This window comes from Varanus komodoensis, unplaced genomic scaffold (assembly GCF_004798865.1).
Source record: "Varanus komodoensis strain SLA01 unplaced genomic scaffold, ASM479886v1 scaffold34_1, whole genome shotgun sequence".
Lineage (NCBI taxonomy): Eukaryota > Metazoa > Chordata > Lepidosauria > Squamata > Varanidae > Varanus > Varanus komodoensis.
This window is the reverse complement of record NW_025335854.1, coordinates 7,924,137-7,950,969: the sequence shown is the minus strand read 5'-3', so window position 1 is coordinate 7,950,969 and position 26,833 is coordinate 7,924,137. Positions and strand designations below refer to the sequence as shown.

At 52.3% G+C, this 26,833-nt stretch overlaps 2 protein-coding genes across 2 annotated transcripts in view; one reads left to right on the top strand and one right to left on the bottom strand.

The window, feature by feature from the left end:
* Positions 1–14,107, bottom strand: LOC123027861 (quinone oxidoreductase-like protein 2). Its single transcript, XM_044439140.1, has 10 exons — positions 13,860–14,107; positions 11,232–11,388; positions 9,253–9,349; positions 8,216–8,274; positions 7,384–7,449; positions 6,586–6,695; positions 6,039–6,120; positions 5,179–5,360; positions 4,595–4,823; positions 1–1,527 (listed from the first exon to the last, which is right to left on the bottom strand). The coding sequence occupies exons 1-10, from the start codon at positions 14,105–14,107 to the stop codon at positions 1,459–1,461; spliced, it is 1,299 nt and encodes a 432-aa protein (XP_044295075.1). The 3' UTR covers positions 1–1,458.
* Positions 14,108–26,366: 12,259 nt separating this feature from the next.
* Positions 26,367–26,833, top strand: part of RASAL2 (RAS protein activator like 2) — a 206,580-nt gene continuing 206,113 nt past the window's right edge. The window contains exon 1 of the mRNA XM_044439125.1: positions 26,367–26,544. Within this exon, the coding sequence (XP_044295060.1) occupies positions 26,373–26,544 (172 nt within the window). The 5' untranslated portion in view covers positions 26,367–26,372. The remainder of the gene's footprint in view (positions 26,545–26,833) is intronic.

Sequence of the window (26,833 nt, the reverse complement as noted above, 5' to 3'; positions counted from 1 at the left end):
TTCCAAAGAGTGCATTATTTTATTTCACATTTTCATTGTACATTGTTGTTTTCTTTCATTATTTAAAAGCATGGCAATTAATTCTTTCTACTGGCATGTTAAGGACACTTTCCTTAAATATTATCTCCCTGAGTTTTCCTGATTTATGCAGGTAGTGCAAGATAAAATCTTCAGGAATTCTAAAAATGAGAAAAGCTGAAAAAGGACCTCAGACTTTTAAGTGCAGCTATTAAAAGGAAGCTTGTGCAGATTTTTAAGTTAATAAAACATCACCAATCATCTCCCATTTTATTTGAGGCTGAAAGTTGCTGACGCAAGACCATTGTGGTACAGAAAAGCATGTGTTGCTTTTGCTGAAAAGCACAGAGAGGGAAAAGGACACATGAAGCCTCTCCCAATTAGGGTTTGCTCATTTTTCCACTCACGCCAGCTTCTGGTCGAGGCTCTTATTGGTATTTTTTAAAATGTGGAAAAACAGAATATGGAATTCATTTCCTACAAGTGCAGCCAAGTACATTTAGTTTGGCTCTTGGTCAAAGTGACCTTTTCCTGATTATATGACATCATAGCTCAGTGGTCCACAGTTCACATGTGAGGACTAGCGTGTTGAGCAGTTGTGGAGGAGGAATTATGGAGGCTGGTCAGAAATCATGTGGAAGCATCATGCATAGGAAGCGAGGGGGCTTCCTGCACACAGCTCCAGCCCTGATGATTTCCCTGAAGGCCTCTGTTGTTCTGGATCCACAACCAAAGGCCCAGGGACCAGTTCTGCTTACACAGAGGAAGCTCAGACCAAGGAGCCGATCCCTTGGGCAGGTGGCCAGGGCTTGATCTTCTACCTCACACCCCTCCCCTCTCAAAAGCAGCCATCCAGAGAGAATGGGTGCTCAGGCGGGCAATCAAGACAGTTCCACTCTATTTGCTCGTTTCCCTTCTGCTTGCTCCATGAAAATGCTCAAAGAGGCCCACATGCGGTTTCAAGTGGAGGCAGCCTCCATCCAGGTCACTCATACAGCCAGAACAATTCGGCTCCAAAGGCAGAATGGCTTCCTTTACATCTGTGCCAATGATCTGGGTTTGCATATCTGAGTGTAGTCTAGACCTGGAAAACTGCGCTGTCCAATTTTGCTGCTGCTCCACCCAGCAGGAAAGCAAGAGGAATTGTGCACTGACAGCAGATGACACACAATCCTGACCAGCGTTGAATTTGGACTCTGCGAAGGATGCTACTGCCCGACCACAAACACAGCAGTCTTGCTTAGACACGGCGGCTGCTTCCATAATCCAAACAACGCTCCAATCACTCAGGGAGCAATCCCATGCATGTTTCAACAGGCTGTTGCAGGGTGTTTTCCCTATCCAAACATGCAAAGGGTCGCACCTTTAGCAAATCATTTTGGATTCATGACTGCGGTCCTCTTTCTCTTTGGGAGGATGTAAATATGGTGAGCTGCAAGCTTAGCTAATGGAGATGATGACCTTTCCTGTGGATTTCCTCTGGGTCACGTGGGCAAAGGCTTCGTTAACCTGCAAACAAATTCAGACCAAGAGGCTGGAGAAGCTTCCCAAAGGTGCAGGGCACACACCTATTTTCAGGGACTTGCCAGCATTGACAGTGTTACCTGTGGACATGCAGGTGGCACATTTACAAGGGTGGACTTAAAGCAGGTATACCTCAGCCCTGTGGCTGACTGTGAGGGTGGGTGCTATGCACTTTTAGCATGGCCATGTCAATTCCATGAAAACTGCAATTCCAGATCCCTTTGGCTACTGAGGAATAAATTGGGACCTGGCCCTCTAACCTGGGAACACCACCAGTTATTTTAAGGCCACTGATCATGGAGACAAGCTTGTCTGACTTATACAAGGGGTCTTCAAAAAGTTTCTGCACTTTTATATTTTATAAATATATTTTAGATCATTTTTGCTGGTGGCATTAAAAAGTTGGTATGATGCTAAGAAAAATGCATCGTGAAGGAAGCTGACTGTAGAAAAGTGATGTCATTTGTTTTTGAAATTCTTAATAGAGTTTTAAAAAGTGCAGAAACTTTTTGAAGAACCCTCATACATTAACTGTATGGCACAGGAATTGGACTTCTTTGGATATGGTGTCAAAAAGAAGCTGGAAACGTGCTAGATGGCCTTGAATAAGCATCCACATTCAAGAAGTTGGATTTTTAAAATCCAGTTGTTTGTTTGTTTCTGCCAAAGGAGATTGGTTCCAAGAATTCAAGACAACAACCAGGAAATGTCATTAAGACATTTGTACAAGGAATGGAGAGCAGGAGGTTTGTACATCCTAAAAGAGATCATAATAGGAATTGGAATGTTACTCAGAGGGAGCGAGGAGAGAGCCCCCTGGATGAATTACAGACTTCACTGTTCCTTGGGTTATTTTCAGCTGTAAACAGCACAGAAATGTGCTGGCATAGCAACACTTTCAAATGCATCTTCTAGAAAGAAGCTCTCCATCTTAATATTCCTCAGAATTAAAGAACTGAGCGTCCCTGAGTGTACCCTGAGCCCGGGAGTCTGTTTTTAGTAGCAAATGAATAGTGCTCACATGCTTTTCTCACAAGAATCTTTTCCCAGTTGCTCAAGATTTCTGTGATTTCAACAGAGGCAAAATTCCTGAGGCAAAAGACCGGTTCTTCCCTACAGTGGCAAATGATCCAGAGATTTTCTTTCTGTCCACCCCACACAGGCTCTCCAGTGAGGCAGTATTTCCAGTGAGGCAAAAATAGCTACAACTCAAGAGATTTTGCTCCCCAAATCATTTTGGACTTCCTTTTGGTGAGAAAAACAGGATACGAATAAATCCTGGAATGAAAGGCTAAACTATCAAACATCTGCCTCTTGTTTTTGTCACCTTGACTACTAAAAGGCCATGCCTGTCACTGGGTCCTGACTTCCCCCCAACAAGAAACAGCCCCCCCAAAGCCTCAATGTCCGATGTGGCCACCCACTTTCCCACCAAAGGGCAATGGACCAGCTGCCGGACTTCAACCTGAGAGAAAATTAAAATCCACTTATGGGCTTTTATTTCAGTAAACCAGCCAGCTGCTCTCAATATGAAAAATGGGCACAGCGCTAAGTGCTCTGAATAAAAGGAGGTGGAAATGCCATTATTCACCCTGAAAGAGAAGAGTAACTCATCCATATTTACACAACTGTCTTTGAGCACTTTCTGCCTTTGTAATAACTGCCTGGCGAGGAGTCTTTAAGGCGGAAGACAGATCTGCTAGACAAGCAGTACAACCTCGCGCTTATGGGTCAGTGATCATTCTAGGAGCCCTCGAAGCTGTCCTTGGTCTCCGGTGCCTCCCACTGCCAGACCCTGGCCTTGCTGTATTAAATGCGATGTTTTTATGCAGAAAGTGACACATTGCAGAGCTCTGCCACCTTCTGGGAAACAGGATTAAATAAGGGTTCTTAAGCCCACAGGTATCGCAATTAGAGCTTCCCGTTTTTCCAGGGAAGGAACAGCAAGGACCTGGCTGCGTGGGTGGGCGAACACACCACCCTCCCAGTGCCTCTGTTTCAGAATCTAATGCAGCTGCATCTGATGCTGGATCTTAGTCTTGCTGGCCTGTAGATTTCCTCATCCTCTGAAACACACCTGATGCATCTTTTAGGTGCTTTGCTGGCAAGAAGGGGATTTTCACTAGGAAAGTAAGTCGCCACAGGGGCCAAGTCATAAGGGAACCAGAGTGCAAGAGTTCCCCGCAGAAGGGTAGTAATTAATTCAGCCAATGTTTTCTAATGCAAACATTTGAGGAAAAGTACATGGTATAGACTGCCAGAGACTGTACTACAGAAGGCTGGGGGGGGGGGCGGATGTGTGTCCCCGATATCAGCGCCCCCCTACATTGGCCAGATTCATTTATTTCGGAGCCTGATACATGAGGAAGAAGGCTAGCACTGGGACCCTGATTCCTGACATGCTAGCTCTCCATGTGCGGGCTGATTTGGATGGGAGGGGGGCATGCCACTCCTTGCAAGCCAGAGTGCTGGAATCTGCAGCCTGGTTCCCTGTGCAAGTGCCTGCAGGATCAGGATCAGGATCGGGCCTGGCAGGACCCGCAAGGACGGCAGCCACTGCGATCACACAGCCTGTGCAGCCGGGAGGTTCTCGGAGGGGCTCCTCACGCCGCTCGGCTCGGCTACCGCAACATGGGCCTTCACGGACCGGATCACCTTTCCTTCTGTCCCTTGGACAGCAGTCCTGCCGGCCGCGGCCCCCACTCTGGCCTCTGGCGTCTCCTACCTGGCCACTGAGCTGCTCCAGTTCTGCCCTTGTCTTGCTGTGCTCGGCTCACCTGCTCAATTCTGCCTTTGCCTCCACCCGCACCGTGACGCAACCGGAGCATCGCCTGTTCCTGACTTGCCCTCTGGCCCTGCCGTGACCTCCAGCCACCTCCGGGGCCCCAGCCAGAGCCCTGCCGCTGGCGTCCTGGACCCGGCACAGATCCAGGGGGACTGAAGCACGTGCGCCTTCCGAACGGAGCGGCTCCAGAGGCCCTTCCTCTGGCAGAAGGGCGGGCTTCTCTGCAGCAAGGGGACGGCTGCCCTCCCCCAGCCTGCCCCTCCTTACCTCCTCCAGCTTGAACACAGCGCCCACGTGAGGACGAACGCGTCCCTCCCGGCAGTGCAGAAGAGCGGAAGAGAGCGCCGAGGAGAAGACCGGGAAGTCCTGCTCCCGGTACCGGCCCCAGAACAGTCCCAGGGCAGAGATGTTCTTCAGCAGCAGCAGGTTGGCTGGGATGGAAGGGATTGTTCCTCCAGCAAATCCCACCACCACGATCCTGCCTTCCCAAGCCAGGCTGAAAAAGTGGGTGCGGACAAGTGAGAGGGGTCAACAGCAGACGCAAAATGTCCCTGCACCGTAAGGGTTACTGCCAGGTTTCCCCTACTGGGCTGCAGCTGCCACCTCTTGCACCTTTACGATGCATATTTTAAAACATTTTTAGCCGCTCTCGACTGCACCTGAGCCTGCCGCGGAATCGCATGACTTGGGCATGAGAGATGGGTGATGGCTCTTCATCTTGGGAAGCGCGCCTCAAACGCTGGCTGGGTCGTTTCCGGGGATTGCTGCCGCTCGCTCAGCACTCCCCCAGGATCATGTACTGCGGGCTCCGTCCCGGCCTCGCAGCGAAACGGCCCCTGACCGTTGCCCACCTGTGCATCGCCTCCTTGAAGACGTCTCCACCGACGGTGTCAATGACCACATCGACCCCCTTTCCCGCCGTCAGCTTCTTAACTTGCTCTCTCAGGCTGGCCCCGCTGTAGTTCACGCTCTGGAATGCCCCCTTCTCGAGAGCCAGGCTGCACTTCTTGTCATTGCCCGCTGCGGCGATCACCTGCCACCGAGAAGGCCACCTCCATCACCAACCACGCCATGCAACGCTCCGGCTGCCGTGCCAAACGCTTCAGGTGAACCCTTTGCATCGACGTTATGCCAGAACTCATTAAGAACATAAAAGAGGCCTAAGCAGCCTTTTGGAAGGAATGGAGGAAGCAGAGCGGCCCGCTGGATCCACAATGAAATGCCACACAGAGAGACTCCTGCTGGCCAAAGGCGATTCTCAGCTATTCCTCCTCTTCCAGGCAGCTCTCGCAGCATCTGCTCTGGATGACCTTCCAGAACACATGGCGGGCATGTCATGAGTGCAGCCAGCTGGAGCCGGGGGTCAGACCAGATGACCCGGGAGGTCCCTTCTGACTCACCCTGTTTCTGTTTCTATTTTTCTAATACTGTAGTCCTGGAAGTGCTGTAAGGAGTGTCAGGATAAAACACCTCCTGCTTCCGCTGCTGGACTGTGGTCCCTTCCACCCAGAAGGGCAAGGCTGGTTATCCCAGTGGGATACGTGAAGGCACAGATCTGATGGCTGCTCCTCACTTCACTACTAGATGCTTCAGCTGATTTTGCTGTCTGCTCACCACTTCTCTTCCCAAATGTGGAGACTTCCACAATTCCTGTTTGATCCCAAAGCCCCCATCATTCGCCCCAGGGAACAGCAGGCAGAGGAAGGCATACCTTCGCCCGAAGAACATGGGTTCCCACATCCACAACGGCAAGCCCCGTGGCACCAGCTGCTGCTGTCACCAGAACGGTCTCCCTGCAACCAAGAGAAGCGCCATGACAAAGAAGCGGGCCTGGGAAGAGCAACAAGAACACTGACCAAATCACAACCGAGCTGGAGCCTTGTAGCTGTGGAGAATCTGCCTACGCAGGAGCCCACTCTTTTCCGCAGGAAACCACTCTTCTGACACGGCGACACTTAGTCTCTTGAAAGTGCGAGGCTCATGCTCTGTGACACCATTTTTTGCTCTACAGAAAACTGGTAAAATCCCAAATATGGGCATAAAAAACCTGGTCGGTTTTCATGAGAAACAAAATGGCACCATTTGGACAATTGCATCAGATTTATCTCTACCCGAGCACTGGTACGGATTCGACGCAAACAGCCACACTGCTCAGGATGAAGTTTTCCAACTAGGGAAAACTCTCAGGCAGCCACAGCTTGCAACGAGACGCAACGTGTGCTTGCCGATTCCCACGAAGCAGTCGTGCCGGCACTCACCCCGGCTGGGTCCGTGCTCTGTGTTCGAGCGCTAAGATGGCGGTCCCGTAGGAGACGGGCAGTGTTGCAGCATCTTCGTAGGCGACTCCCTGGGGGATGGTCCAGAGCAGCTGCACAAGGGGAGACAGACGAGATGACTCTCAGTGGCCTTGCCAGCCCTTTGCCAAAGGGGAAGAGAAAGGGAGCGCATCTTGCACCTGCAGAGGGACTTTAATGCAGCCTCAGCACAGTTCCCGAAGCCCCTGTAGGCCCTCCAGCCAGGACTGTGCAACACAGGAAGTGAAGCAGGTGATAAAAGATGAAGCGGCAATCAATGCAACTACAGAGAGAGCTGCGGGAGAGTGACTGAGAGGAAGAAAATTAGCTCCTGCACTGGGAAGGTCCAGCCAAGCAGAACAACGATGTGGACCATCCGAGCCCCTAAACTAGCCCATCTGGAGGACCCGCGCCCTAAACTAGCCTGCTGCCCTCAGACATGGAGATGGATGATACCTAGTCTCCTGCACGGAAGGAAAATTCAATGGCCAACCCAGTTGGCTTTGCTCACCAAACAGGACAGAGACCCTTTGCCCTCCCCTTCCAGCTGCAAAACGCTTGGGGCAGCCTTGTGTGTGTATGCATTACAGCAATCAGTTTGTTTTAATCTGCATCCTTAAATCAGTTAATCATGTCTGTTATTAATTTAATTCCTCTACGGCCGAATAGCCAACGCTCTCTGGGCAGTTTACAACAATATAATTTAGTAGATGTGGAAACTCTAAAGAGCCATGAACGCCTTCGAAGGGTGTTGTCGCTTACCTTCTGATCGGCAACATACTCCTCAGCCAAAGCGTTGGTACTTGTCACACCAACAACACGGTCACCCTGTGCAAAGTCAACGCCAAAGAGGGTGAAACAGCCAGCGCTCACTCCTGCTCCCCACGAATAAGCTCATGTCCAAACGGAGGGCTTTGTCCATACCAGGCATGTTCAAATGCGCGTGCCCAACAACAGCAACTAGGCAGCCGCCACGTTGCTTACCCATTGATGCCAATCCAAATGGCAGGTGGGAGGGCAGGGATACGAGGAGCAGAGCGACAGGGGTTGTCCAGGAGAGCGACAGTGTCCGAACACTGAGTGAAGCCTCTTTCTGGCAGGACCTCTTCTCCCCACGTCTGGCTCAGGGCCGGCCCTACCACCAGGTAGCGGGAGTTGGCTGCCACAGACGGCAAATGCTGCGGGGTGGCGGGGTGAGGGAGAGCGGAGCTGGGGGTCCCATGTGGCCCACTAATGCCCGTTATGCCCCCTAAGCTGTCCTGCTGCTCTCAGGTACGGTGGGAGACCCCGTCTTGTTTCGAGAGTTGGAATTCAGTTGCCAGTTTGGAAGAGGCGAACAATGCCATCTTGTTCTTTGCCCCGGGCAGAAAATGTCTCGGGCCGAAGCCGTCTGGCGCAGGGTACGGGGCTAAATCTGCCCCAAAGCAGGCTGTGGTGTGGATGCATCCTGCTACTTTGGTTTCCTTCCACCTTTCCCCTTTCCCGGCTCCGGCTGCAAGCAGAACAGGGAGCAACAGCCTAAAGAGCACACCTTTCCTTTCCTCACAGACCCAACCATTTCCCAAACACAAGCAAGTCCCCTCATTCCGCTCACCTCCTTCACGCTGGTCACAGCCACGCCGGCCTCCATCACGTCCCCTGAAAATTCCATTCCTACAAGAAAACGCACCTGACGTGGAATTGTTGCCACAGAGCTGTGTGGCCGCCGCTGCCCCCAGAGCGAGCCATTTTCTGCAGAGCTGATTCTACAAGCAATTGCCCTGGGTTCCTGCTCACCAGTCTGGCAAATCATGCAGCAATCATTTGGGCAGCCCAAGCAATGGACGACTCACTAGAAATCAGTGCTGCAAAGTAGCCAGGAGGTGTCACTCTTAGCACAATTAAAATTTGTTTGTGTGCGTGTGCATGTGCGTTTTAAGGGCAAAGGACAGAAGGAAGTCGAGTGCTGTTTGTTTTATGGGTTTTCTCCTCAAGAAACTTCCTTCTCCGAGTTTGCAGAGCCCCCAAAACTCAGTGGGTCTGTCCCCATGTCTGTTAATTAACTCTCACAGAGCTGCAGCACACGCCAGCCAAGATTCTGAATACTCGGCCGCTGACTGAGGTTGCCCTGCTGTGTGAACCCAGGGTGTGGGTTATGCAAGGGTTAAACAACCCTAACCATGCAACAAACCACAGGGATGCAAGGGTTCATATGTGCATAACCCAGTCCTTACGACACAGCTTCTGAGTAGGGGCTGCAAATGGCTTCCCCAAGTGCCATGGTCATTGTGGGCTATTTAACCCACAACCGGGCCAACAGACCCAGAGGCCAGGTTCACACATTACGGCAAACATCACCGCTGCGCAGTTTGCATCATGCGCATTTCCTGCCAAATGTGCCAGTTAGAGGAGTACATGTTCCACACCGTTTCCACAGGCCCTGCCCTGCCCTCACACTTCTGCCTCACAGGCTGACAACTCCCATGAGCAGAGTCTCCTTCCCTCAACTACTGCATCCAATAGACCTCAGCGGCTTTGTCCGGATGGGCCCACTGAGGTTTCCGGGTGGCTCTCCTTTTCCCCCTCCCAAGGGTACCTGCACCTCTGAACAGCTTCTTAGCCATTCCACGCCCAGCAGTCTTTGCGGCTCACCTGGTGTGAATGGAAGGGGCCGTTTTTCTTGGTAAAGACCCTGGCAGGCCAGTATATCAGCAAAATTTACTCCACAACAACGAACACGAATTCTGACCTACGAGAAGAAGCAATCAGAACTCCTCGTGCAAATGAGCCTCAGAAAGAGTTGCAATTTACTTACTTATGTATACATATATTTATAGGCTGCCTGTAATTGCCAAGGCCTTCCTTAAGTGTTAATGCATCACTGACTCACTGGATTCGTCGGCTCCCTTTAAGAAGACAGTTACGGGGAACACGAACCATTTTGTTCCAGGTGCATGGAGGCAAGGGGGTCACTCTTTTCCCTCCCATTTCTCTGATATAGGAGAGTCACCTGTGGCGAGTAAAAATCCCTTTCAGGCAACCAGACAAGGAAACTTTGGTAACCCAAAAATGAATGTGTCCTTTTGTCTTTCTAGGTTTACTGATGTGTCACAAAAGACTCTGCAGGCCATTGGACTTATAAAAAGAAGCTGTTAACTATGGTCATCTTATTTGCAAGGCTTGATCAAAAGCTGCAGACTTCAGTGAAATTTAAAGATTCTACTGTGTAGAGAACTACTGTTTCTACACTAAAGGAACACTGGCCAAGGTCTGTTCAAACAGAAGGTGTACCTAAGCTATCTATCTATCTATCTATCTATCTATCTATCTATCTAAAACATTTCTATGCCGCCCCCATCGCAACAAAGCCTCAGGGCAGCTCACAAAGAATAATAAAAAAGGAATGCTCAGCACTCCTAAGAACCTGCTTTATTATTTGAACTGAGCACAACTAAATGTGCACCAGAGTACAACTCCCATCATCCCCAACCAGCACAGCCATTGTTTTTAAAGAAACCCATACATGGGACACATTTGCATGTGAATGTCCGTGAGGATTCAGGCTCTGGATTTAGAAAAGGATACGGTATTTATTACAGACAGATGGTATAGAAGGTCTCTCAAGTGCCAGTCAGTCACATGGTATCTTTTCCAAATAATAAATCAAGCCCCTACATGCCTTTCCTCCCTGGCTGAGGAGGAATAACTTTGGGGCAACCAGGCCAAGAAATGGGTTCCTCCACCCCAGCTCCTCCTTTCAGGTTATCAATACGCCATATCGATCACAGATAGGCTGGAATGTATTTGGGTGGACTAGTAAATACTTTGGTCTGTTTGTAAAGTGATGATGAATCTACTTTCTACCAAAGGTCCACTGGGGGTTCACTGGCTCCTGGAGTACCCTAGGGAACAACAAACCAGTCGCGCGATTCCGTATCACTAGGGGCACAATCCTGCTGGGTGGCTGGGGAATGCTGGGAGTTGTACAATTCCCCCCTCCCCCGCTCCAAACGTGTAGGATTGCACACAGGACTGCAGTCTGCAAACACTGAGCTGCCACTAAGCCCCATTAGAAGGTATTTCTGAGTATGGACATGGTGGGTGAGGCCCCACCGGTGCGGGTGTCCAAGGATAGGCTGGACAGACACATGGTGGGCATGTCGTGAGTGGAGCCGGCTGGAGCCGAGGGTCAGACTAGATGGCCTGGGAGGCCCCTTCTGACTCGCCCTGTTTCTACGTATGGTGCTCAGAGCGCTTGCTTAGACAGCCAGCTCCTGGGACAATGAGCCAGGAAGTCGGCCTTCCCCAACATGGTGCGTTCTAGATATCTTGGGACAACAACTCCCAAAATCCTGGTGACGTGCCCAGAAAAGGAAGAGGAAGCTGGAGGTGAGCTGGAAGGGAGCAAACAGAAGAAACAACCTTCCAGGCATGCGGAGCACCTTGAAATGTCAGTGCTGGGAATGACCCGAGACGGAGAGCGAGGCTGCGTTCCTTCTCCAAGGACCTGTTCAGGTCAGGATCATAACCACAAACTCTGGAACACCTTTTGATCTCTCAGGTGCACAAAGCCGGCTTCACGCAGGTGCATCCTATGGATCTTGCGATGCCTCCGGCACCGCCCCATTTACCTCGTGTGGCTGCAGCGCACAGGATGGGACATCGCGTACAACCAACGGCTTCGCCAGCTCCGTGCAAAGCGCGGCTCGATAGCTCCTTCGGGGCTGCGGAGGCGCAGCCAGGCTCCGAAAGATGGGACCCCGTGGTCCTTGCTCAAAAGTGCTCCTTCTGCAGCGAGAGAAGAGGCACTCATGTATGTCATTGTCCCCTGAAGGCAGGCTAGGTCTCATTTTTAAATAGCATCATCTGCGGTTGGTCCAACAAAGGCTTGCAGGCCAACGTTCAGTGGCCTAGCACAGACCTAGCAGCTTCTATCCTGACCATGATGAGGCGATTCCCTTCCGCTCCCCTCCGCCCATTAGGAATCCCCCTCCCTTTCCAACTCCGTTTCAACGTGGGGCAATCATGCGACATCTGCAGAGGTGCTAAGAAACCCTACTAAGGAATAAGCAGAGCGGCTTCCAACCCTGACTTCCGAACTACCCGTGCGAACACAGAGCAGAAGCAATGCTGCCCCGCCAGTTAAGGCTAACCAGAAAGAAGAGCAGCTTGTGCATAGCAGGGGGAAGGGGGAAGGCAGCCCTGGGCACAGCGTCCCCTGATCGTGTCCACGGCACCGGTGCTCAGCACCAGGGCTTCGCCATAAGGACAGGAAGCAACGGAAGAGCCAGGGATGTTTTGCTTCGGCTAAAGATCTGGAATAACGCTAGCAATGAGCAAGCACCATGAAGCAGTCCAGTCAGAATGATTGCGATGGGGGAAATGGCAGAAGTGGTGGACAAACATGGGGGATTTACAAGCGAAAAGCCTGGTTCTCTGGAGCTTGAGTGAGGCACATTGATCGCACAATAAAATCCTCTTCTGGAAGCATCTGCAGCAGAGGAGGGCCGTGTGTGAACACAGGGCGGGTCTTCTCATATTCTTACTAATGGAGAATTTTAATTCCGGGTTATGCAGTCACAACACAGACAGCTTAATGGCAAGGGCACAACAGTTGCCGTTTCCCGGGAACAGCGGAAGCCGTCCTTAGCAAGGCAGAATTCAGCATAATGGTGCCGTATCGATCGCATGCCTATGACGGGCTTCCAGTCTGCAGGTAGAACAACAAAGTCTGCATCATCCTGTAGCAGAAAGGGAGCTCCAGCAAGCAAGCGACCGAGTCAGAGCATCTGAGGCTGCAGAAGTGGCGAGGACCAAAATATGGCGATCTTCTTGCCCATACACGCATTTTTAATACCTCAGCTGGATTGGCAGCTTGCACAACGAGAATTACCAGTATAAATCAAGGCCTCGTTGGGTTGGCAACAGGTAGCCCTGAGCCAAACCTGGCCAACTGAACAGTCATCTGTTTCTTGGAAGCAGAACAGGAGACGAGGGCAGGACAGAACTGGGACCTGCGTGTCTCACCTCCCCACGCATTTGCAAGAGTTGCAGACCCAAAAAGGTACCGGCTGACTGACTGATATTTATATCCTGCCTGGCACAAGTAGGGGCTGGAACCCCATTTATTAGGTTTCTCCCCCCACCCTCATTTGCTAGGCGCATTATTTAAGAGTAAGGCAAGAGGAACTGCGGGAAAAAGGAAAATGGACTGAGCGTTCTTTAAGAGGACAGATGAGTGAGATCAGCCTGCAGGAAAGGAACTGAAACCAGATTGGGAAAGTTTCCAGAGAGGAAGCCACGCTGAGTCTGTTGCAGCAAGAACGGAATTGTGCGTCTTGTGCTACCTTACCAGGCTTGGTGCAATTCTAGGCAAGTCCAGCCTGAAAAAGGCCTTCAACTCCCAGCAAACTCCTGCCGGGACTTGTACGCCTTTTCTGTCTAAACTGACACAGAGGTGCACCCTTAACCAATGTACTGCATCTTCAGCTGCTGCGGATGAGGCCCACTTCTCACCCATCTGACGGCAAAGGCGCATCCACAAAGCTTAGCGGTAACCAAGGTGCTGGTCTTTACTTCTCAAAGGACACTTTGCTGATCATGCTGGGAAAGTCCAGGGTGCAAAGTACAAATACAAGGAACGGAAAATACAGAGCCTGAGCTGGCAGGAGGCAGGCAAGGCTGAGATGCTCCAAGGGGGCAAGAAAGGAATTTGCGGCTGGGATCTATTAGGAGGCATGGCCTAATCTGGGGTTGTGGGGTGGGGGGTGGATACAGCCTCAGGGATGCCTTTCCAGGAGCAGGAGGCACAGTCTGCGAGGGCAAAAGGAAGCAACAGGGCTGAAAGCGCTTTGCGCCCCTACGAAGGGTGGGGGCGAAGTCGGCAGCCCCAGAAGCCCCCCCACACACACACACACACACACACACACACACTCAGTTCTCTTTCGCTTCCCAAGCGCTGCGGTTGTGGGGCAGGTGGAAGAGGGGCAGCAGCGGGAGGGGAGGAAGTAAGGACACGCGTGGGTGCAAAGGGGGGGACCGAGGTCTGGAGACGCAGGCCAGGTCAGGTATTTTACTCCAGGGAGGGCGCGAAGGAGCGTCCCAGGCGCGGAGCTCTGGGCGCGTGTAAAGGCCTGCCCTGCAGGGAAGCTGGGCTCGAGGGCCGCCCACCCGCCCCTCCCGGAAGGCACGGGCGAGAGGCCGCGGGCGAGCCTCGCCGCGAGGGGAGCCGAGCAGAAGGGGCGGTCCCGCGGTCGCACCTGCAGCCCTGCAGCCAGGGCGCGCACCTGGCCGCCACGCCCCAGCGCAGCCCCGCGCATCCGCCGCTCGCCATGACGCTCCGCACGCCCGCTCCCGGCGCCGTCCTTCCCGGCGGCGGAGTCCCCGCCTCTCCGGCCGTCTGGCCCACCCCAGCCCGGGGAGGGCCGCACCGCCGCGCCTGCAGCGGGGACGCGCCGGGGCCAGCCGTGGGGCCGCGGCCCTGGTCCGAGTCGCCGCTCGCTCCCATCCGCCTTCGCGAACCCTCCTTCGACCCGGAGGAGCTGCCTGAGGGCGCAGCACCTGGGAGACCCCCGGCTGCGGGGGACACGCCGTGCACGGACCTCCGTCCGCACGTCAGGACTCGTCCGGCACGCAGGCGACGGCGAGAGGAGCGACTGGAAGGGGATGCCCGTTCCGCGGCGAGGCGAGGCCCCCAGCGGGCGCCCGGGCGGCCAAGGGGTTCCGGGCGCGCATCAGGGCAAGCTCGGGCCGCAGCGGCGAGTCAGGCGCCCGTGCGTACGAGGCATAAAGTTGGGGGCTCCTTGCCTAGGAAGATTCTTTGCAGGGCTGCAAGCCCAGGAAAGATCATCCAAGGCAAAGGCATGTCGTCCCTGAATAGTCAAGCCGCTTTATCCTTAACTGAGCTTGCTAGAGGGTAGCCCAGTCGTAAGCTGGGAAATGGTCCTGGGCACTGTCACAAAATGGCTGCCACGGCAAGCTCTGCAGGGAGAAGTAATGTGCCCCATACGTCAGTTCAAGGCAGAGATGGGGTACCAAACACGAAATAGAAAACTATTTCACAACCGTGCCAATTCCTGAGAAGAAATAGCGGAGGGGCGTTAAAGTGGGGAGGGTCGGGCAAGGCGGTGCACCAGGAAAGGTGCCCAGCGATACCTTGGCTGCCCATCCTCCGTTGCTCAGACTTCTTCGAATTTCTTTTGAGTTGATGACTGAGCCAAATCCAAGATTTGGCAATACAGGGCAGGCAAAATGCAAGATTTAAGAACACAATTGAAAACATGTGATTACAATTCAGTGAAACTTCATCCCACAGTGAGCACACAAGCAAACGGGTGGAAGCTAAAATGGAGGGGAGAGGGAGAATTTTGTAAGCTCCTTTGGGTTCTTTGCAGGAAAAAGGCAGTGTGTCGATATAATAAATTAAGATGCCGCTTTCTCTAGTAGTGCAAGCTAAAATAATCTCACAAGATCCCTAACTGGAAGCAGGATGGGCATATAAGACCCTTAATACTCCTTGGGCTAAAATCGCATGTTTCTTAGGACTTAGTTTGAGCGAAGATCTGTGCAGAACTGCAGTGGGCGTGAGTCTGTAATGCATTTCAAGTGATTAATGGAGATTATCTCAGTACTTTTGTGCAAAAGAAACCAGTGGCTAACAGCCTTTTCCTGTGTTAGCGCTGCAAGCAGGGGAGCCGTGAGATCTTTCCAAGATTCTCTCTGCACATGGACAGATGCTGTAGGAAGTAAAGGCCAGACCAGAGATGGTGCTATTCACGAAACTGGCAAGAGTGCCATTTCTCTGAAAAGCAAACTGGGATTCCACCCAGATTGGAGCACAGGCGTTTTGACAATGTCTCCACGCTGCATTCCCTGTCTGGATCGATGCTCCCCCCCCACCCCCCACAAGCGGATCTTAGTGCCAATGAAAGCACCTGATGGAAATAGCAGCAAGAGGGAAACCAGTCTGAGCAGGGGCAAACCTCTGTGACCCCAATCCAAACTCCCCTCCACCACATATATTCAACTTTTTAAAAGTCCCTTGGTTGTTAATTGTGTGGATGACATCATGTCTTCTTTGCCCAAAACACTGAGCAGGGAAGGGGAATTTGTGTTTTTTCTTCCACGATCTTGAAAACAAAGATCGCATCAGCCTTCCTCCTCCAACCTAGTGCCCTCCAGATATTTGGAACAACCACTCCCATCAGCCCCAGCCAGCATGGATGGTGGCTGGGGAGCATGGGAGCTGTGGTCCAGGCATTTAGAAAGCACCATGTAGGGGGAGGCTGCATTGCAGGATAGAACACTTATCTTCTGGACCTGGGTGTCTTTCTCATGGCTCTGCCCCGTTTCTTATAAAAGGATCCATGGTGTCCCACGGGGCTCTGCCACCCACCTGCAGAGGACCGGCATTTCAAAACCAACTGCCTTTTGAGGAGGAACCGCATCGTTGAAGCAAAAGAAAGAAGTCCACCCACCAGACTCCTGCGGCACTGGAAAACCAACACATGTATTGCTCCATATAGACATGGAATAGATTGATAAAGTTTGAACACCACTTTGTCAGGAGTTGCACACGTGACCCTCATCATCATCATCATCATCGCATTGCATCCATAGCTCACCCTTCTTCCTCCTGCAAGGAACTCCAGGTGGCTCACGAAGTTCTCACCCCCTCTTCCACTCTGTCCTCACAACAGCAACCCTGTGAGGTAGGCTGGGCTGAGAGGCTGTGGCTGGCCCAAAGTCACCCAGTCGGCTCCATGGCTGAGCAGGGGCTGGAACCCAGGCCTCCTGGGGTGCACGACGTCTTATACTTCTGCCACGTAGCGGGGAGCTTGACCTCTCAAGCCTGGATTCCCCCACAAGCCGCCCTGTGTTTGGGGAAGAAGCTGGAGGGAGCCTGCAGTAACACGTTCAAAGCCACACCACAGCCTCTTTGGCAAGGTGGAAATCCAGCACTGGAGCATCTCTCCTGCAGGCAGCTGGCAAGAGAGGAGGTGCAGGTGGCAGGCAGCCATAGCGATCCTAAAGAGAGAGGGCTGGACAGGGGACCTGCGAGATCCAGCTTCTAGTCCCCACTCAGCCATGAAGCTCACAGGGTGCCTATGGGCGAGTCACTCTCTCGCAGCCTGAGCTACCTCGCAGGGTCGTTGTGAGGATAAAAAATGCAGCAGAGAACTAAGCTGCCTTGGTTGCCTCACAAGAGGAAAAAAGCGGGACATCAATGCAATGTAATGATGACAACGGAGAGGCAAAAGGGCAGCCGAATGGCTAATTCACACAATCCCCTTGGTCACCTGGAAACTTGCAGTCGTTTTTCAAAGAACGCAAGGTGGCCTGCATCATTCTTCTCCTGCTCTCAACCTTAGCCCCACAACAACAACCCTGTGAGGTAGGTTGGGCTGAGAGCCTGTGACTGGCCCAAAGTCACCCAGCTGGCTCCATGGCCGAGCGGGGACTCGAACCCAGGTCGTCTGAGTCCCAGTCCCATGCTCTTAACCCCTACACCACATCTGTGCTCGCTCAACCTGCCTGAATGTTATTTTATATTCCATGTCCTGTCTTCAGAGGCTAGTCTGGTGATGACTGGGGAGGAGTTTCCAGGTGTGTTGTCTTCTGCATCTGGAAATTCCCAAGTAGGCTTGCTTGGCCCCTACGTTAATACCTTTCCGGTGCCAAGCCATGCCTATCTTTATTATTATTATTATTATTATTATTATTATTATTATTATTATTACGTTTCTATGCCGCCCCTTGCCGAAACCTCGGGGCGGCTTACAACACAATAAAATACAATGAAATACAATAGCACATAATAAATTACCATTAATTACAAAATACAAAAAATACATTGATTTACAAATATAAGATTAAAATTATCAGTATAAATTAAGTAAATAAAAATATAGGAGGAGAAAGAGAAGGAAGAAGAAGTTGCCCTGGCCAGATCATATGTTTTAACAATTAAAATGATGTTTAAATAAAAAGGTCTTTACCTGGCGCCGAAAAACCAGTAACGACGGTGCCAGGCGGACCTCTTTGGGGAGTGAATTCCATAGGTTGGGTGCCTATGTCAAATAGCAGATTTTATCTGCTGAATTTTTTGCCTCTGTCCATTCCATTCCATTTGTGTTTTATTATTCTGTTGTGTATTTGTACCATATTTTATTTTATTGATTCTAATTTCATTAGTTTGGAAAGTGCCCTTTGAGACCATGGCTGAAGATTAGAGTATTTATTTCTTAATTAGCGCCAGTGCAGTGTATATAAGCCACTTTGAGTTCTTTGTAAGAAAAAAGAGAAGATACACCTATATATCTGCCATTTGAGAAAAGGCATTATCCTTCGCTTACATCACCTTTTCAGCCTTAGCTTGGACCTGCCCTTACCTTCCGAGTTACACCTGAAGCACGGAGTCCCCTGACAAGAGGCAGGACAGACATGCGCTGAAGTGCAGCTTGCAACTGTAGCTTCCTTGCAGCAGGGAACCTTTGCGGGATATTACTCTGCAAACCACACAGCCCATCCAAGGACGGCGGGGTGTAAGTCAGAGGCTGCGCTCCAAACGCCGGCCGTGGGAGTGCGGCTCCGATCTTCCCTGCCCATTGTCCACACCTGCTGGGGCTGCTGGGAGCTGCAGCCCAACAATATCTAGAAGGCCACCTCTTCCCACCTCTAGCACAATAAGCAGGGGATGGTCCTCATGATGGACAAGTCGTTGCATTCGGTGCATGAAGATTCCTTGCAAATTGGGGGTGGAACGGGCCTACGGCGTCGCCTGTGTGGACGGGGCTGGGTTTGCCTCTTCCATGCGAGGAATGCCAGGCACGTCTCTCGCGTGGCTATAAATGGGAGTCGCCCGAGTGACTCTTCCACTTCCTCCCAGGTCAGAACAGCTGAGCCCAGAGGAATGAGGCCCTGGCGTCTCCGGTTTCTCCAGCCTCTTTTTACTAGACAGAAATGTTATTGCATCCCTCAGACCCACAAGGTCAGCCCTTGAAAAATATTTGCCTTTGTTTACATCTTTCCCAAAATAATAATAATTATCACCATTATAATCTCTCGGTGGCAGTCGCGTACACAGAGCCGTTTCCTGGAAACCAAGCGTCATGCCTTGATAATAGGCCAATGATCGGCCCGGCAAGCTTCCCTCGAAAACACCACCTTTGGCAGGGCGGCCTGGCCGCATCCTGCCCCAGCCAGGAGGCAGGGGCTGAGCAGACGTGGAATGTCTCTTCCCTCATCCGAGTCTGGCAGGCACGGTCCGGAGGGTCTCAGGCCACCCAACAAGCTGCAGGAGGTTTCCTAGTCACACTAGGCTTGCTTGCCACAGGAGGCCAGGACTAGCCAGCTCGTGGCTGCCGTGGAAGGCCGCCCTGCGGTGGGCCAGAAGGTGCTCCTCCAGGTACCTGCTCAGCAGGTTGCACAGGGCCAGGCGAGATCCCGTCTGGCTGCCGCTGGGTGGCTCAGCCAAGCCCCTCCTGGCCTCTCTGCCCCCAGCATGGCAGCCTCGAGGAGGCCCCTGAGAACTGGAAGCCAAGCTGGAGGCAGAGGTGGCTATGTTGCCAAGCCTGGTGGTCCTCAAGATGCGGTTGGCTCAGCACCAATGGGCAATGGCCAAGCTGCATGGGGGTCCAGATGTGGTCCATTCCCCAACCCCATCCCGTCCATCCCCGTCTGGTCCTTGGCCAAAACAGTGCCTTGATGCCACCTGCCACTCGCAGACACACACGGCAGCCCTACATTCAACCACGCAGAAGCAAGCTGCCTTGCACTCATTGGTTCTTAAGGTTATTATAGGATTGCAGTCACAATAATAGACTAAAATGCTGTTTATTTAGCATGCAGGATAAAATGCTTCGTGCTGGATGCAGCCATGAAGAATGCTGTTGAAATCAAGGTAGATTTTGTTTTGTGAATATCATTAGATTATCTCCTGATTCAACAAGTTTTTGCGTTACACTTCTCTCTCCCTTGCATAGGTGTTCAGAACAAAAAAAAAGCGGGGGGGGGACGATTTCAAACAAGCTGGGATGCTCCAGGTGAATAACTGATGTTGCTTTTGTAAAGTAGAATGTCTTCTTTAGACAATGAGAATTAGATCAAGTTGAAGCTAAATTGGATTACAAACCATCTAGCTTGACTGGAGGGGTCCAATTATTTTACTATACCCTGGAACCAAAAGGAGGAGAAAAAGTCAACATAGCATAGACCAAAAATGCACGAAATATAAATAAAGCAGGGTATTTTCATAATGGGCTGCCATTTTTTAATCCTGTAAATTGTAAGTAGACTTGCTCCTCATGCATCACTGGGATAACAGGGTCACAATCCTATGCATTTTTACACAAAAGCGCGCATGTGCGCACGCACACACACTGCCCTGCAATTCTTAGCATTCTGGTGGATGCTTTTGTATATCTTTCTAGATATGCAAAAGATTATGCCTTAAGCATTTTATTGCCTTATATAATCATGCATTTCTTAAAACAATTGTTATACTTTTTAACATAGAGTTGGAAAACAGGGCAGTTATACCTAATAATCATTCTAGTCGTATTAGTAGACGATATTATCATTAGATAGACGAAGCAATAGTAGCCATAAAGAAAGCAACATAGATCTAAGGCAATGCAGGCTGATGGCAATTCAGACCATCTTGATATATTCGTGATTACATAAATTGTGCTTGGCAATAAACAAACAAATAGTCCTTCATAAATAGAGTTGCGTAATAGCAGCAGCAAAAGATTTCTGCTGTAAAAACTCTTCAATGTTCGAATCAGGCTCAATGCATCTTCACACAAACCATCAACCAGATGTGAGCACGCAAGTTTCTTAGCAGGCAAAGATTCAAGTGCCAGAAGCTAAAGCCAATGTGCAGATGAACTGGATCCAAGCAGTTTTGACCAGGCAGGCAAAGGGTCAGGTCCTGGTAACCACTCCAGAATGAGTGGGGAGCAGAGTTCAGTCTAGCACCGGAGTGGGAATCCTGTAGCCCTCCGAAAGTTTTTGGACCCCAGTACCCATCAGCCGCATCTAATGGTCAAAGACGGTGGGAGCTCAACAACATCTGGAAGGCCACCCATTTCCCCATAGTTCTTGCTCTAGCAAGATCTTCTCCCAGTGAATTGCCAAGAGGGGCTTGGAATGGCGCTTAGGGGCAGCGGTGGATGCAGCTGCAACCCCTTCGAGAGATTGGGGGGTGCAGGAGGTAAGATGCGATGTCGCATCTGTTTCCACTGTTTGTCCACCCATCCCCAGCCTCCGATGCGTTCCAATGCAGGGTCTTTCCTCATCAGAATCGGTAACGAGGGCACAGTGCCGTGCATGTCGAGAGAGGGAGGTCACAGCACGGTGAGAAAGAAAAGCATGCCTGAGACGTGCTGGGAGTCCCCGGACTTTTCTCTCTCCACATCAGGCGTAGCACGTTGCACCCCGAGGCAGCGCTGCTCGAACACCATCCTCTGCTTCTGGGGATGTTGCCCAACACATCATAAATCACAGTGCTTTTACGTAACCTCCGTTTATTAGACCCAGGGTGCTCCTCCTCTCAGAGTGCCCACTTGGCAAGGTGGGGCAGTTCCGAAATGTCCAGTCTTGCATAACTGGAGCCCCAGCGGCAGGACCCCACGGCGGGAGAGCAAGAGGCTTTTCCAAACAGAGCTCAGCCTCTTCCTCCAGCTCTTGCCTGCTTCCTTCTTTTCCCAGAAACTGTCCTGGCAAGTCTAGGACTTTCCCTGAAGTCTCTGCTCCAGAGAGATGCTGCTGGCCGGGAGCAGGAGCCAGCCAGCCCACTCCCGTGCCGGCCACGTGTGCCAACTTACCTGCCTGCAAAGCGGTGATAATGTTGCTGCAACAGCATTGTGCTACCTTGAGCAGCTGAGTTTAACTCACCTGCGCAAAATCCCCTTCCTGGGTTTTCTCTCCTGCCTGTGCTGCCAAATGTAACTGCATGAAATTGGGCACCCAGATTACAGACACAGCGATAAGACAGCTGTTCTCAAAGCAGCAGGGGAGATGAAAATACAAAATAAACTATGGAAATGGAATGTGTGCCTTGGAGAAGTTGGCATGAAATGGGGTAGCAGCACATTAGGGGCATAGCTCTCCAATTCAAGTTCAAGCCAGAATTTGCTCCCTCTTACACCCTCCGGAAGGAGCCGGGGAGAATGCGACACACACAAATGAGCCGCATCCTGTGCGTGCCATGAAGTCTGTGTGGATCTCTGCTTGAAAGTCCAACTCTGCCTCCCCAGTTCCTGCTTCTGCTTTAGGGAGGGGAGTGTGGAGAACTACAGGATACGCGGGACGTGTGAACGGACTCATTCTAAGCCATAGGGCTGGTGTCAGAGGTTGGCACTTGCCAAGGGACACCCCTCTGCCAACGGCCCATAGCCAAGAGCCCCCCAGCCTGTTCATACTGACGGGGCGTCTCAATGGCAGCCGGGAAAATGAATAAATGGATTTGGCGGGGAAGCTCCCTTTGGCCTTGAACCTCAGCAGTTTATCGAAGGAGCACTCAAACACCCTTTGCAAAGAACCCAACTTAAAACAGCCCTGTTGGGTAGTGGGTGAGACCAGCTGTAAGCTTTAGAACATAACACAGACTGTTTTAGAGGTTCTGAGTCACCCAGCGCCAGGGCAGGTGATGACAAAGTATGGAGAACACAGTCAAAAGAATGTGAGAGATCTGCAGAAGGGACTTCATGCAATAGGCATTGATTGCAGGAGTTGACCTCTGTAATGGGGAAGCAAGGATTATTGTGCTTGGCATGCAAATGAGGGTGAGTGCAATGCTGCTTGAAAAAACTAACCTGCCAGCCTTATCAGCTGTAATGATTAGCAAAAGAATAGAGAAGGATTCACTTCCCTTGTGGCATCTGAGTTCCAGTCTCTTAAAGTAACAACACTAAACAGAAGCCTGGCTTGGAATTCTGGTCCTTTCTGAGAAAGAGGTGCAGGGATACTGCAGGGTTGATTGTAGAACACAAAGGCACATACGAGCAACCTTTTTGTACCAGGATTTATCTGGATTTCCCAACAATACCCTTCCTTTATGATCTCGCTGCCCATGCCAAAGTGGAGGGACAGTGGAGACCGGGAGCAGAAACAACACTGCTGCATCAGCTCTGCCCTGAGGAGCAGGCAGGCAAGAGGTAAGCAAGTGCAGAGCAGCTGGCGGGCACGGTGGGGACAAGACCAGGCCGAGTCAAGCCGCTTTTCCATCTAGCCTCGTACTATTCTATTTGGGCAAGCGGTCCCAGGGAATCCCGCGCAAGGTGAGGAGGGAATCCAGAGCTAGGCAGGAAAAGGGGGGGGGGGTGTTGTGGTGATGGGGAGGGTACAGAGGGGGTGTTCCCAGATACTCTGTTATTTCCCCACCGGCACCACTGCAAATTGTGGTGGTCCCCGGGATATTTTCCAAAATGCCACCATTGTACATGTGGGTGAAAAAGTTTGTTCACCCTGCATTGATGTTGTGTTGGGGCTCCGTGGTTGTGTGTATGCAGGTGGGGCGGAGAAGGGCGATGGATGGCCACACCACAATGAGGAATGGGGAAGAATGGTGTGCAGGGTGCTGTTTCAGGGCCTGGTCGCACCTTCATTAAATATTTTGAAATAATAATTACTGGTTTCTAATTACTTCTCACGACTCCAGTTTCAAGTGGGAAATAAATTGCTCCCATTAATCCTTTGCCAAATCTGCTTCTGCGGATTCTGATGTCGAATAGCTGCTTAAAAGGAGACAGTGCTGGACCTAATATTCAAAGGCTGCAGTTCTCTATGCATTTACTCAGGAGTATGCTCCACTGAACTCGGTGGTGCTTGCTTCTGAGGAAGTATGCCCAGAATTGCCCTGCAGAGCAGTGTTTGAGCCCAGATGTGATGGCTGGCAGACCATTGCCCGGGAAGCACTTGCAGATGCTATTTAAAATTTGGACGTTTTTTATTTGATGTTCAGCTTCTCTGTGCACTGACGGCTTTTGCAGAGGAAGAACGCAAGGGGTGAAGAGCAATGTGGGCAGCAGAGCCATCCTGCTGGAGTGCTTCCTTCACAGCCAGGTGATACGCAGGGATGTGGGTCCCCCCGTGTTCACCTGGCCTTCCCAATGAGACAAGTGGGCAGAAACGTGCATTTAGAGAATGAGAGGGAGGCAGGGAGAGAAAAGCCAGAGCAAAAGGAAAGAAGGAAGAGAGGCAAAAAAGACAGGATACCAGAGATGCAGCCTCCAGTCCTCGCTCACTGGTCCACGAAACTCATTGCTTGGCCTTTGGCAAGTCACTTTATCTCTGCTAATATACTTCACAGGGCTGCTGTGAGAATAAAAGGGATGGGGGGAACCTTTCCATTTGTTAGCACTCGTACTGAAGGGCAGGGTTTAAAAAATGGCTGCAATGGGGCTGCTGTTCTGTTCATTTTTCTGAGAAAAGCCCCTCTCAGTGCAGTGGGTCATTCCTCTGAGCAAACATATATAGGATTGTTCTGTCAAGAAAAAAAAAAACCATGGAAGCCTAGAGTTTGCAACCAGCTTAAGAGGGAATACAGAATTCTGCAGACTTGGTTAGATCAGCCTCTGCTAGGGACTAAACTGATTTTGGGTTGACTCAAGGGCTACCAGGACAAAGGAGCAATAAGAACTATCTATGCGTCATAATGAGAAAGCCACAGATTGCACAATGAAATCTTTTTGTCGGTTACTGGGGTGATGTGGAATGAGCGCTGGCTAGTTGACAACAACAGACAGAGGCACCTAGAAGCAAGAGTGACGAGGAGAATCTGTGAATTTGCCTTAAAGGGCTGCAACCCCGAATCAAGTGAGCAGACATTCCCTTTCTGCCTTCCTTGGACAGCATGTTGAACTTTGAACACGCATGGAGCAGACAGATAAAATTCAAGGCACATATCCAGGTTCATCAGAGGGAGGGTTGAAGAAAATAAGCTTTTGGGGTAGGCACCCAGTTTGATAAGAGCAGGAAAAGGCGATAGCCCAGCATTATTCAAGGGTGTGTAGCTCACGTTCAGCAGGTAGGGACACGAAGGGAATTTACTTCACAATTTATACTTACCCTCTCAAACCCTGCTAGTTACTGGTGGAATTAAGGGAAGTAAACTGTGGGATCCCCAAAGATCTATATTGGAACTGGTAATTTTGACTTAAATGACCTGGAATTAAGGGTGATCAGGGAGGTGACCAAGTTGGCTGAAAACATCCAATTATTAGGGTGATTAAAATTAAGAGGCATTGTGAGGAGGCTTTCCAAATTGGGTGAAATGGGCATGTAGGCCAGTACAGACAAGTGCAAAATGATCGTTCATGGGGCAAAATTAACTTCACCTCTGTGATGATAGGGTCTGAGTTGGCAGTGGAAGCCGAAGAAAGAGCTTTTGGATTGCTACCACCTTTCTTCTGTCCTTGGTTGGTGTTACATTTTCCCCTTTGTGGCTTGAGCGCATCAGCTGCAGGAGGTGTCCAGATTCCATGGGCATGCAACAATGGCTTTCGGGTGGAAAAATGAGGCCGGGGTTTCCAAGGTAAGAAGTAATCAGAAATGGTTTACCATTGCCTCCTCCTCCAACATCCTAACAAGGCTTAGCTTGAGCATCACTGCCATTGTCTGAGAAAAAAATCCTCCGTGCAGTTGTCCTCAGGACATGGAATAGTGAACTTAAACTACAGGGCATCAGCCTAGTCTCAAGGAAGTATTTCCTAACTGCCAGAGCAACACGACAGTGGAAGCAGCTGCCAGGAGAGGTGGGGGGCTCTCCCACACTGGAGACATTCAGAAAGAAACTGGACTGCCCTCTGAGTGGGATGGTGTAATTGGTGTCCTGCACCCGCCGGGGGTTGCACCCCAAAGCCCTTCTTGGCCCCTTTGGACTCAACTATTCTATGATTCTGCCTCCATCACCAGTAAAGAGACCCATTTTTTCTGCTGTCTGCTGGGACCTTTCCTCCCGAAGAAGGTGGATGCACCTTAGCCTGGTGTCTCAGCTCTGGCCATTCCCCCGGTCTTGTATTCCCAGTCTCTCTGCATGAGGGTGAAAGCTGAACGGCGCAGAAGGCGGGTGCACTGGGTGCGTTAAGAAGAAAGGGGATGCGCTGGAGTCGTGGAGAACTTTGCACATCCCCTGAAAGACGAAGACGTGGGTCTCGGAGCCACGCGAGCCAGAACTTCCCCTGGAAGCAGCAGCGTGGCGGCGCGGCTGCGGTGCTTTGCGAACACGCCGGGAGCGTCCGCGGAGGAGGCCCCGCGGCAGGGCAGGGGAGCGCGAGGCGGCGGCGGCGAAGGGCCCGCGAGGGAGCCCGGCCCGGAGCCCGCGAGGGCGGGCCGTCACCGTGGCGCCCGCCGCCTCATCTGCATGCAGCCAATCAGCGCCGCCGGGGGCCCCCGCCGCTCGGGAGGGCGCGCGCGGCTCGACGGGCGATTGAGCGCGCCTGGCCCAGTGGCTGCGCCGCGGCCGGCCGCTGTCCGTCCACGCCTGCCTGAGGCGGGAGGCCAGCGGCTCGGCGCTCCATTGCTCCTGCCTATCTCCCTGGGATGCCGCCCGCCGCCGGCGCTGAGGGAGAAGCCGCGGACGGGACGGCGCAGCCCGGCTGTGGCGGCGGCGGCGGCGGCGGCGGCGGAGGGGACCCCCGGCAAGCCCGTCCCCGGGATGGCGCCGGCGCGAGCGGGGCCGCGGTGACCGCGAAGGGGGCGGGCCCACCGGGGGAAGCGGCCGGTGCGGGCGGCCGAGGGGCTGGCTGAGCAGGGGGCTCCGGCGGCGGATGGAGCCCGGCGTCGCCTCGGCGCGGCCGGCCGCGGACGCGGGCGAGCCGTGCCTGGAGCGCCTCAAGCACTCCCTGCCGGGCCCCGCCGACCTGGCCGGCGCGGCCAGCACGCTGGAGCGGATCCTGCGGGAGTCGGTGTGCCAGCTGCAGGGCTGGCTCCGGGTCTACGGTAAGGACGGGGCGCCCCCGCGCCGCTGCCCCCTCCCCCGAGACACAGCCCCGGCGGGCTGCCCGCTCCTGCGGAGGTGCCCCGCGGAGCCCCTGGGGGGCCGGACGCGCCCCGGCGCCCCCTTCCCCGCGCCCCGCCCGGCCCAGGTGCCCCTCCAGGCGGGCGCGGGGCGCTGCAGCCGCGCGAAGGGGCTGGCGGGGAGCCCGCCGTGCACGCCCCCCCGCCCCGCCCCCGCCCCATTCCCCCCCCCCCCCCCCCGCGTCCCCTCCATTCCATTGTCCTGAGGGCA

Excerpts from the sequence above, each read along its gene's own strand:
- LOC123027861 (XM_044439140.1), bottom strand. The coding sequence starts at position 14,107 with ATGGGAGCGAGCGGCGACTCGGACCAGGGCCGCGGCCCCACGGCTGGC. Across the intron at positions 8,275-9,252 it reads GCCCCTTCCATTCACACCAG|GAATGGAATTTTCAGGGGAC; the intron begins GTGAGCCGCAAA and ends GTTTTCTTGTAG. Across the intron at positions 6,696-7,383 it reads AGTATGTTGCCGATCAGAAG|CTGCTCTGGACCATCCCCCA; the intron begins GTAAGCGACAAC and ends CCCCTTGTGCAG.